The sequence below is a fragment of the Camelus ferus genome, chromosome 19 (assembly GCF_009834535.1).
Source record: "Camelus ferus isolate YT-003-E chromosome 19, BCGSAC_Cfer_1.0, whole genome shotgun sequence".
Classification (NCBI taxonomy): domain Eukaryota; kingdom Metazoa; phylum Chordata; class Mammalia; order Artiodactyla; family Camelidae; genus Camelus; species Camelus ferus.
In genome coordinates this window covers 38566443-38579013 of record NC_045714.1, presented here as the reverse complement: position 1 = coordinate 38579013, position 12571 = coordinate 38566443, and the positions used below count along the sequence as shown (strand labels likewise).

At 42.4% G+C, this 12571-nt stretch overlaps 1 protein-coding gene across 1 annotated transcript in view; it reads right to left on the bottom strand.

The window, feature by feature from the left end:
- The window catches only part of CNBD2 (cyclic nucleotide binding domain containing 2), a 48387-nt gene extending 37537 nt beyond the window's left edge, over positions 1-10850 (bottom strand). Inside the window, exons 1-3 of the mRNA XM_032462240.1 lie at positions 8049-10850; positions 5233-5370; positions 3135-3185 (exon numbers count right to left, since the gene is read on the bottom strand). Of these exons, the coding sequence (XP_032318131.1) occupies positions 3135-3185; positions 5233-5370; positions 8049-8156 (297 nt within the window). The 5' untranslated portion in view covers positions 8157-10850. The remainder of the gene's footprint in view (positions 1-3134; positions 3186-5232; positions 5371-8048) is intronic.
- Between the last annotated feature and the right edge of the window lie 1721 nt (positions 10851-12571).

Here is a 12571-nt window from a genome sequence, read left to right as displayed (position 1 = left end):
CTACCACTCTAGAATAACATCTCACCTGTAGCGGACACTTAACAAAATAAACATTTATGGAAGGAATGAATGGATGCCAGCAGTCTTAAATATAGTAATTGTCCCAGAAGCAAAAGGAAAGTACGACATGATGCAGGATTCTGGACATCTCAACAGCAGATCTGATGCCTTGCATATTCACCGGGAAAGGCAGTGTAGCATAGTGATAAAAAAAAAAAACACACAGGCTCTGGTGCCAGGTGCCTGGGTTTGAACTTTGTCCTGCTGCTTCCTAGCTGTGTCCTGGGACCAGTCACTTCTCCCCAAGCCTCAGTTTCCCTACCTCGCAATCACAGAAACTACATGTACAAACAGCAGAGTTAATATGTGTCAAGGGCTTAAAATGCCCCCGGAACAGAGCAAGGGCTATGGAAGCGTTGGCCTTTTTTTAATGGTCTGAATCTAGTCTTTCTCCTTTCTCTCTCTTACTATCAATAACCCACTGGGATTTCTACCACAGGGTCTATTAATGGCAAAACATAGATGCCTTTGGCTTCTATGAACCAAATTGATTCTTTGGGCCCACTTGGGGCCCTTGTTCCTTCAGGAAATCTTTCTTACCACCCCCAACGCTTGAGACTCCTTTCTGTGGATTCCTACAAACTGACAGTCTGTTATTTAACTTCCTGGGTAAGTTTCCTCACCTTAGCTCCTAAGTAGCTCCTTAAGGGCAGATGCAAATGTTACATAACCTAGTAGTCATTCTTGTCCCTCAGTATCTACAAGGGGTTGGGGGATTGGTTCCAGGACTCCTGCGGATCCCCAAATCCACAGATGCTTAAGTCCCTTATATAAAACGGTGTAGTATTTGCATACAACCTACGCAATTCTCCTGTATACTTGAAATCATCTCTATATTACTTACAATATCTAATGAAATATAATAGTTGTAAATGTAGTATAAATGCTCTACACATTGTTGCCAATTGCTACTGTTTATTCAAGTTTGGTTTTTGGAACTTTCTGGAATTTTTTTTCCTGAATATTTTCTGTTTGTGGTTGGTTGAATCCATGGATGTGGAACCTGCAGATACAGAGAGCTGACTGTATTCCCCATAACCAGACACAGATCTAGGCCTACCTCAGGAGCTCAAAAAAATACCTGGAATGGGGAAAGGGGCATATTATTCAAACAGAGCCTGGAAGATGTGACCCCTGCCTCCTTCTCAAACACCATTTCTCAGTGCTGTCACCCTCACTGGCTCCAGGCCAGCTACCCCCTCATTGTGTTCCTGAGAGGGGCTGCCCATAATGCCACCACGCAGAATTAGCCATTAACATGACACATACTTGTTTCCTGCCTTTTTCTTATGTATAACATTTTTGAAAACAACCCAAGTAATACATGACTGTATTTTCCATCAAAAATCAGAGCAATACAGATGGTAAAAGCTCCCTGTACCATGTCACCCTGAATCCCGATCCGCCCTCCACCGCCAGAGTTAACTATTTACATATATTATTATATACTCATACATGTACCCACAGAATTGCTTTGTTTTTATTTATGTAAATGTAAGACTGCAGGCACTGTTTATGCAACTTGCTTTTCTTTCACTCGATGTTTTTTCCGTAAACTGTGTTAGCAATGTACCCGTTGCTTCCAATGTCCTAGAAATGCTATGATAAATGAGTTTATGATTCTAAGCCTCTACAATCCTTCAGGTTCTTTTTGAGAGGCTTAGCATTTGTACAGTCCTAATTCAGAGTATATCAAAGTTTAGTTTTCAAGTGTTGTCCTGAGGGACAGCTTATATATGTATAAATATGTGTATCAACTTGATTGAGATATAATTCACATAACATATGATTCCCCATTTAAATTCAATGATTCCCCAATTCAATGATTTTTAGTATAGTCACAGAGTTGTGCAACCATCACCACAATGGATTTTAGAACCTTTTCATCGCCCTAAAAAGGAACCTGGTACCCATTAGCAGACACTCAAAGGGCAGATTTTTAAATTGGGTCTTTACTCTCTATCTCCTTGGTGGAGCCAAAGCCAGTTATAACTCATTCAAGAGGCAGAGAGGCCTTGCCTATATGATGGATTTTTCCTTCATGCTGTCTTTTCTCCCTCTACTGTTGTGCACAGAATTGCCTTCATCTTTAGAGTTCTGTGGCTCTCAGGGAGACCCCGAGTTTCTCCTTCCGAAGGGCAAAACTTGGGTAACCTTCAGTGTCAGACATTGGCTGGTCTTGAAAACTGAAGAAACTCAAAATTTGGATGACTTCACTGTACTTAATACATCATGGGGCATGAAAAATTAGATTATGCCCAGGAGAGGCAGGCAACAGAAGCCACACCTTGGCTTCAAGGGAGGAGAGGGTAGCAGGATAGCACAGGTGGTCCTGGTACCCCTTATAAAGCTCTGTTCTCTCTGCTTTTCATGAGGGAAAAAGCATGGCTGCTCCAGGCCAGGGTCGGATCAGGTCTATGTTGATAAGTACTTCAGGTCTTCCCTATAAATAGGTGAGCCTCTTTAAAAATTTAAATTAAATTTTAAATTTTAATTTAATATCCAAGATTTGGTGGGGAAAAGCCGGGAAGATAATAATTCTTGAAATTCAGAGAAAAAGTCACACAATCCAAATGACACAAAGGCATTTCCTCATCAGAATGGCCACCCAAGCCCAGGTTGGGAACGGGTATGCCCAGCAGCTCTCAGAAAGTTTGGGGCAGAGCCAGAATTCACACACAGGCCAGGGCTTTTCCCACCACATCAATTATTCCTCCTCTGTCTGGGGCTCTCACATTCTCTGCTTTGCCTTCCACTGTTTTCCCACTGGTCGAAGAGCAGGAGATCTCCCCTGCCAGTTCTGCTCAGCTATCAAGCAACAGTGGGCTCCAGCAAGCAGGGGGAAGTCAGGTGTGTGGCTACCAGTCTTGGAATGTCAGAACTGAAAGGGGTCACGGGGATCAGCTATTTTATAGATGAGGAAACTAAGTGGCTAGCTCAAGGTGGAACACTGGGTTAGTGGCAGAATCAGGACTAAACCCAGCTGTCCTGATACCCAGCCCAGTGCTTCCTTCAAACCATGACGCAAAACAAACAAAATTCCCAGCAGCAAGGTCAGAGCTATCTATACATACCGACTCTGCTACAAAGTCCATGGTATCAAATGTGATTCGACCTTGCTTCTTCTTCTCGACAAAAAAAAAAAAAAAAAAAAAAAAAAAAAAAATGGAGTCAGGGAGAGGAAGGAGAATCAGCAAGACTGCTTCTAGAATTTTGCATTGAAATGCTTCTGCACACCTGGCTCACCATCGTAGGCGGGAACCCACGGGAAAACTCCTACCAGATGAGCCTCTCATGTCCACCTCTGCCATCTGCTCAAAAGCCCCAACTCTGCACAAGACTTGGGCCCAGAATTGACAACATATTATTTAATGGAGGCAGAGAGAGATGGGGTGGGGAGAAGGAAAGGAGGATAGAGAGAGTAAGGATGGAGAAAGAAAAAGAAGAGGGGAAAAAAAGCAAAAAGAAAAAGAGAGAGAGAAAATAGAGAGAAAAAAAAGAACAAAAAGGAAGGATAAAAAAAGAGCAAATGAAGTGGATATGCATCATCAGGTCATCAGGACAAAGCAGGTTTTATTAAGCAGCCCCACTTAGGATTTGAGGTGGGTGAAGGAAGTTACCCAAGGATCACATAGCCTCTAAAGGATGGCCAGAAGAAAGAGATGTAGGAGGTCTTAGGGATGAACTAAGCCAACCCTGTTTCCTAACAGAAGCAAAGAAGATGGGGAAAGAGTAGAGAAGAGAAGGGGGCACAGAGAGAGGAAAAAGCTATGCAGGGGGAAGTAGGGGGGAAGGAAAGGGACAAACAAGGCTCTGACCACCATTGTGGGCCAAACCAGGACCCCCCCCCCACTCATATCTCTAGGCACATCTCGTGTCCTTCCCTAGAGTCCACTCAGATCCCTGTCTTTTCCCTCCACTTACAGTCTGTGCACCTGTGTGGTATTTCTCAGGGAGGCCAATGAAAGAAAAAGGTGGTGTCAGAAAGATCTGGATTCACATACCCCACTGAAAACCAGTCTACAGTTCTCTCTGCTATCATAACACCCCTGCCCCCCAGCCCTCTACCCAGAAGACGTGTGACCCCCATAGGCTGTCCCTGAGAAGCTTCTGCTCTGTGCAAGGCCATCCTGACTGTGCAGTGTTGTCAGGATTAGCCTCACACTCCCCTGATAACAAACCTGACTCTGGTCTTCACCTTCCAACTGCCTGGGCATCAGCCCAAGTCTCCTGGGAACCAAACACTCCTGGTCTCCAGGGCCTTTTGCTTCACCACCGCATGACACCTTGAGTCAGAATGCCCTTCCTGAGGTTACCACACTCCTACTCCACCCTTTCTCATCTCATGGCCCAACAACAGGGCAGAATCTGGCTGTGGATGTTGTTTGGTTTGGCAAGCACAGTGTCTCCATAACATATGAATCTGAATTATCTTCAGATGGGGCAAGCCCTTCCTCTCCAGCTGCACCACAGTTGCCTACTCCCTGATGCATCTTAAACTCAGCTACACACACCCAGTTACATTACATGCTGGCCCCTGAGAAACCAATTTGAGACCACCTTCCATTCCTCCATCACCACCATCCCTCCCAAACCCCTCTCCTTGGCTGCTAGCCTTCAGGAACCATTCTGGGAAATATCTTGGAGTGAATCCTTGGATGAGGTGGAGGCAGGGGCTGGATCTAGTCACTCTTGGAATAATAGGAATATGGGCAGGGTTTGTCCAGGTATTAACTGGGGAAACTTTGGAGCTCTAGATAGTAATGAAGACACCTTTGGGAAACCAGAACCAGTTAATGGAATAATGATCAACTTGTTAGAACCAAAAAGGTGCTCATGATCTATCACTGGGATACAATATTTGAAATTGGAACCTTCTAGTAAATCTAGAAAGCATGGTCACCAAAGTGGCCCTGCAAATGTCCCCTTCTTGTCTAAATGAAGGGGCAGGAAAGAATTATGGGGTTTAATATTAGGTAACCCTCTCACTTGATGATACCAGTCACCTTCTCCAATATAAGTCTTATCATTAATAAAAGTGACAGCTGGGTCTCCTATCTGTTTTACCCTTTGTCTTCTCTCTCAACTGATTCAGAACTTGGGCTGGGAAGTGAAGTGTTACTTATTGGGCTCCTTTAAAGCCTCATAAACCTGCGAACCCCAGCAGCTTACATCCCAGAAAGAGAAGACAGGGTTCTTTCTGTGAGCAGTCTCAATGATCTGATATTCCCGAAATCCCCTGAGGCCTTGGCGAAACATTTTACACACTCGGATCATCTTAATGATATCCATAGTGAGCTGGTACAGCCCCTGCGGAAACAAAACAAACAAGATCAGTGGAAACCAACAGTCAATAGCAGCCTAGATAGTGCTGAACTGGGCGAAATGCAATAGGATTAAGTGCTGTGGTGTTGCTGGTTATATCTTCAGGAATTTTTCAAGCCTGTTGAAATCATGTTGGTGGCTTTAAACTGACTAGGACAGGAGTATTTATGCCACAGAAACTGGCAAGTACAACAAATGGGGGCATCTCCCTCCCCAGGATCCAACTGCTAAAACATTCACCAGTCCAGCTCTAGTTAACTGTCAAATCCTTCACTTTGGTCCAGAAAATAATGTGCAAGAGTAAGGGCTGGCAGTGAGGGGTGATGCGAAGAGCCTGCATTTTGGAATCAGATGGATCTGAGGGAAGAACGGTCAGGAGATGCAACACTGCTGGCTTTGAAGGCAGAGGAATGAGGGTGGTCTCTAGAAGACAGAAAGTCAAGGGAATAGATTCTTCCTTCCAACCTCAAGAAAGAAACACAGGCCTGCTAACACTTGGATTTTAACCTGTGCCAGACTTCTAGCCTACAGAAGATAATAAATGTATGTTGTTTCAAGCCACTAAATTGTGCTATAGCAGCCAAGAGAAAACTAATATAATTTGTGATCCAAGACAGGCCATCCTAGCTTTTCCCTGAGAATTTAGAACTGAGAACAAATCAGTTTCTCCATCCCAAGTAAATACAGAGGGCAGGGAAACAAGTTCAACATCAAAGAGACAAATCTAGAATGCGAAACAATCTACTAATTAACCCAGTTTCTTCAAAAAGTCAACTTCATGAGGAAAAAACCAAGTGCGGGGGCTGTTCTAGATTAATACTCAAGATACATACAAACAAATGCAAAATATGAACCTGGACTGGCTCCTGATTTATAACAACAAGCTGTAAAAGACATTTTAGGGATAAATAAGGAAACTGAATATGACTAGATATTATATATTAGGGAATTAGTGTTAATTTTCTTAGTATTATAGTGATATTGTGGTCATGTCCTTATTTTTAAGAAAGAAGTATTATAAAGTATACAATTTATTTTGAAAGGGTTCAGCAAACACATCTGTGCCCACACACACATGCCAATACATAAAGCTAATATATGGCAAAATGTTGATTGTTGGATCTAAGGGTCGTGATCATTATATATATTTCAACTTTTATGTTTAAAAATTTCCATAATTAAAAAAAGGCAAAAACTGAAAACTTTTGTTTATTAACTTCTGTTAATAAGAACATCATCAACAGAAGGAAAAGACAAACTGCAGACTAGAAGAATATATTCGCCATCATATAATTCACAAAGGATTACTATTCAGAATTATAAAGAATTACCATCAGAAAGGGTTACTATCCAAATTTTTTTTAATTTTAAAAGTTCTACAAATTAAAAGAAAAATGCAAATAACCCAAAAGAAAAATGAACAAAGGATATAAGCAGGTAATTCAAAAGGAAACTCAAACCACCTATAAACAATGAAAAGATTCTGAACATCACCAAAAATAATGGAAATGTAATGAAAGTACCAAGATACCATTTTACACTTATCAGAGTGGGGAAATGAGAAATATGGCACGACTACATTGGAGAGCAATTTGGCAACATTTTGAAAAGCTGAGGATGTGTGCACTTTACAATCAAGGAATTGTTTGCACTTTATGTATACACTTCAGAGAAACTCACACACGTGCACACGGAGATAGCCATGGGGATGACCAGGGTATGCTGGAACAGTGAAGAGCTAAAGACACTGAAGTGTCCACCAGTAGAGGACATATCCAGGACAGTCACAGGACCGGACACGGCACTAGAGCAGTGTGTGTCAATGTGGGCAATGCTCGCACATGATTTTGGGTGGAAAAAAGGTGAAATGAGATGTGCCATTTATAACACCATTCTTTAAATTGTGCCGCACACTGTAGTTGCTTATGGGTACATACATACGTATGTAACAAAATGTTTAAATACCGATAGGAAGGGTACACATCAACCTCAGGAAAGTGGTTGCCAGTGAGGAGAAAGGGAGTGGGATGCGGAGGCACTTCACCTGTAACTGTAATTTATCCTTAAATTACAGATCCAAAGGAAATGTGGGGCAAGGCTTTCTTAATAAAATTAATATTTACTGAATACAATTTGCCATTGTCAGGCACTATTCTAAGCCCTTTCTATGTATTGATTCATTTAATCCTCATCAATAAAGCAACGCAGCAGGCACTGATGTTATCACCCTTCATAGAGGAGAAAACAGGCACAGCAAATCATGTAACTTGCCTAATACTAATATCAGTCACAGGACTAATAGGTGATAGAGATTTGAGCCCAGGACGCCTGGCTCCAGAGTCCATAAGTTTAGCCTACTACTACTCTACCCTGAGGCCTGGCCTTATTCTCTCTGGATCTCCTAACAGCGTGAAGGGTGGGTCCAGAACAGTTCTCAGGGGCTTCTGACCTGCCCAGTGTCGAGGGCAGAGTAGGCTACAAGGCAGGGGTCAGAATTCAGTCTTTCTGAAGCCTAACCTGGAATGCTTTCCTTTGTGACTCCAAAAGGTACAGGGCAGCCACATTCACCCAAGGCCCCCTCCTACACCTGCCTCTCCCTTCCCCAAAACACCTGTCAGTTCAATCTTCCACTCTTCCCTCCCAGGGGCCCTGACACTCCTCACCAATTCCTTCTTCAGGATCTGCCAGGAATGGGGCACACTGTATCTCCTCATGGTTCCTGAGGTGGCAAATGGCACAACAGCCCCTTTGTCTTTCAAGGGTAGGACCATAAATCTTCCCCGAAGAATCCTGTTATACTAGAAACAGCTTCCCTCAGTGGCAACATAAGAGCTCCTCTCTGTTCCTCAGATCCTACCAACAGCAGCTGGAAGCCCTGTTCTGACAAATCTCATTCTCAGAATCTCATGTCACAGTGGAGGATTCTAGAAGGAAGAGAGGGCAGTGGGAAATAACTGGAAACTGGGAATCTAACACTTATTGAGCACTCATAGGCATTATCTGAGTTAATCCTCACAACTACCACAAGGTGAGGGACTTCACAGCCACTCCTTCCAAGAGGCTGAGGCTCAAAGTAGCTAAATGACCGCCGGAGTCACTAGGCCATCTTGAAAGCAGGAGACTTCTGGACTGGGGATGGGGCATCTGACACCTCAGCCTGGGGACCACTCTGAGGCTTAGAAACTGGAGAACCTGGAGTGTAGGTGTGTGGCACTATCCTATAAATCTTGTAAAATCAGCAAATCAGGAACAGTGAGCAAATCAGAAGTCCTCGACCAAATGGGATGCCAAATGTTAAAAAGAACTTGGTGATGAGAACTCAATGACTCTGAGGTCCTTCCAAAAGGGAAGCATAAGGGTCCCAGAGTACTTTTTTCTACTAGATCAAAGACAGCAGTTGATAATCCCAACCTGCTTTTGTACAAGAATCTTTAGTGAAAAACTATGACTTCAAGTATTGCCTGATGTGCCCCTCCTATCCAGCTAAGCCGCCCCCAACTGGATGGGTACTGAATTCAGTGAGGACAGCTGGACAGCTGAAAAGACAGACTGAGGCTCTAAATGACTAAATTCAAAGGCCACCACTCTGGTGAAACATTAATCACTTACAGAGGTGAGAAAAGGTAGAACTATTTTTTTCCCCTTATCTGAAGAAAAGATGTAAAAAACTCCGAGAAAGACAGAGGAAGAGGAAGTTTCAGAAAAAGAGAAAAGCAGTGTTGTGTCTCCCTACCCCCATCACAAACCTAGGCTTGAGGAAGGAAATATAAGATCCCCTAGAAGAGTTTAGAGGATTTCTGAGAGAAACTATTAGACATGGGGAAAGCAAGAGAGATGGTTGGAGGTGGCTATGGACAGGGGGTGTCCCATCAGTCCTCTGAGTTGTCTCAGGATCCAGGTGACATGGAGAGGATCCAGGTTAAGGGGGTCATCAGAGGATGCCAGTAAGTAAAACCAAGAATCTGATGAAACCTCAAAAGGAGACACTCCCAACCTCACCTCTTGCCAGTTGTGGTTGTATAATTTCCCCTGGAAATTGGATCAGTGCAGTAAGGAAGAGGCAGGAAGTTTGGAGAGCTCTGAAGATGGGTCAATAAGCCTGAAATTACATCCCCTCAAAATCACTAGACTGGATCTCAATTTACCTGAAGACATCTAAATTAAGTTGTCTGCAAGGAAGCAAGCTGGGGACTCGGTGTCAGACACTGAATTCAGTTCTAGAAAATAAGAAAGCTCTGTTTCTATCCCAGTTCCTAATCTTATAACTGAATAGCTATAGGGCTGAATGTCAGAAAGAACACTGGTCCTATTCCTCTTGATCTTGGATAAGTTGACTATGTTGGGCCTCATCTTCCTCATAAAATGGAGTTAGAGTCATTTCCACAAATAATTTATTTTCAAGATAAAAATATCCTTATTATTTTGCATATAGAGACCTCCAACTACGTACAAAACATGAATATACAACTATATACAAAGATGAATAAAATATGGCCCCTGCTTATTAGGAGCTCACAATATGGTAGGAAAGGAATATGCCTCTATAGCCATAAGAGAAAGTCCGACTAGAATAAAGCTACAAAGTTATACGAAGAAAGGGCAAGGCCTGTTCAGAAAGCATGAGATGCGGCTGGAAAGTGAGATGCCCAGGAGGTGTAGGAGGAAGTGAGGCTGGGCTGGCAGAGGCCACAAACCAGCCAGCCACCCACGAGCTACACTGAGCTTGCAGACTGCTTTATCTGGCCCACATGGTGTTTTGGTTAAAATACTGTGAAAACTTAACTTGCTTAACTTTAGCTGGGGAATGGGCTCTCCAGTTCACCTAAGTCTTTCACCTCATACAACCTGTGTTACCTGTTCCCTGTTCATTACTGCCAGGACAGGATCTATATGGCCTCTTTCAGGTCTAAAATTTTTTGACTATAATCAGTGGCTGCAAAATGGTGGTCCACAGGCCATATCTGCTATCATGTTATGATGAAGTTTTTTTTTAATTTTGAATAAATTATCAACACTTAAATACTGGGATTTTATGGGTAATATTCTAAGAAAATATAATTTGCCAAAGTGACCCCAAAAGAAACTATCTAATAGAAAGAATAGGAGAATAGGTGAAATAGAGAAAGTTGTAGAAGAGCTCTCTCACCACCACCCCCAAAAAAGAAAAAAGTACCAGGTCTTAAGTTTTCACAGGCAACTTCAGATAATCTTAATAATTCTCAAAAGTGTTCCAGAGCATAAAAAGAAGGAAAACTACCAAATTCTTTTTATGAAATAAGGAGAATACTTACACTAAAACCTGATAAAAGTTGCATAAAACGGGAAAGCTAGAGATTCATCCCATTTACAAATACTATTTAAATTATTAAAATATGTAATATTTTAATAATTTAATAAATATTAAAGTATTAAGCAAACAGAATTCAATACCACATTTTAAAATAACATCATTTCAGGAATACAAGGATGGTCAACAGAGAATCTATGAATATAATTTGTTAAGTTAGCATGACTAAGGAGAAAAATCACACGATCTTCATATATCAAAAACAATTTTTGACAAAAACAGGTTAATGTCACTCTTGTCGGCATCTGGGGCTCTGACGTACTGGGGACCTTATTTAGTAAGACTGTACAGACCATGCCTCTGTCAGGAAGGAAGAAATGTTCCTCTACCCTTCTAGGTTCTTCCGGCTGGTATAAGAATTAAACTGACAGGAGACAGATTAACAGGAGAAAATCAAACAAAAGTTTAATAACATGTATACTTGGGAGAGACCCAGGAAAACTGAGTAATTCGCCAAAATGGCCAAAATCCTCACCTTAACTTTCAGCTTCTTCAGCTAAAGACAAAAGAGGATGTTGAGGGTAGTGATTTGAGACTTCAAGGCTATTTCACATATGGAGATGGAAAAAATAAATATTTGGTACACAGATGTTCGCTGAGCCATATAGAGACAATGGGTCATAGAAAGGACTGGGTCAGAGTCCTGCGGAGTATCCCCTACCCCTGCCCACACCAACCCCCACCCCACCCAAGCTCAGATTCTCTGCAGATGTCTCTGGTATTAGCTCTATTCAGGAATAGGACTTTTATCTAAATTCTTCAGGCAGCTAAGGGGGAGGTAAAAAGAAAGACTGCCTGAGGTTTCTGTTTCTTAAAAATAATCAGCTTAAATTAATCTTTATGCCAAAGAGACACATTTTGGGGTGGCAAATTTTGCTCCCCTACACCTCAGAACTGTCACATTGGTTGAGGGCTGCTCTTAGAAGCATTCATTTGCCAGCATTTCTGGGATGAGCAATTCAGTGGCAGAAAAGGCCCTCTGGCAAAGGTGCTCAGACCAGGAACCCACCATGTTAATGCAGAAATGGCAAGTGCCCAGAAGACACAGAGGGTTAAAGCCAAAAGAGGATGCTTGGGGCTGAGGTCCCACTTAGGGAGAGCTGGCAGAGGCTGGAGTCCTCCAGAGAAGGTCAGAGAAGGTCGTGCACCTTGAAGGCAGAACCAACAGCATATTCTGTTGAACACTGGGATGTGATGTAAGGGCTGGCTCTGGGAGCTTCCCTGGCATGTGGGCTGACCAGGGAAACACACAGACGTGTCATTTTTGCAAGCCTGCAGCTGCCAAGCTCCATCTGCTACGAAGAGGAAGAACTGAATTCACTCACACAAAACCCTTATCAAAAGGAGCTTCGCTAATGACCCTAAAAGACTTCCTACCAGCCTGGAATTCTACTCTAGTCCCTTTCCCACTCAACTGCAACAGACAGCTAGCTGGTCCAGGAAGACCTCACTTCATTTAAAGGGGGAGTTAGAATAAAAAAATAAATAGCCCAGACCTATATAAATATATTACAGAAAAGTGGAAGAGGGAGGCAGGGAACAAGAAAAACAAATGTTAGATGAAAGGCACTCACCAGAAAAAAATTAACATGAAAAAGATGACAATCATGAACAACAAAGGATTCAAAGGGCTTAATGAATTTTAAAACAAGAGATCAAAGCAAAGATGCAATAGTTCAAAGAAGAGATGATGAAGCAACTGGAGGAGATGGCACTGGCAGCTCAGGAAAGAAAGTACTTTAAAAAAAAAAAAAACTCTGAAGTGAAGGTCATTTCAGAAACATCAAAAAGGAAGCTAGCCTTGCTGAATACAGAGAATGTGATTGCAAAAAGCAAGTG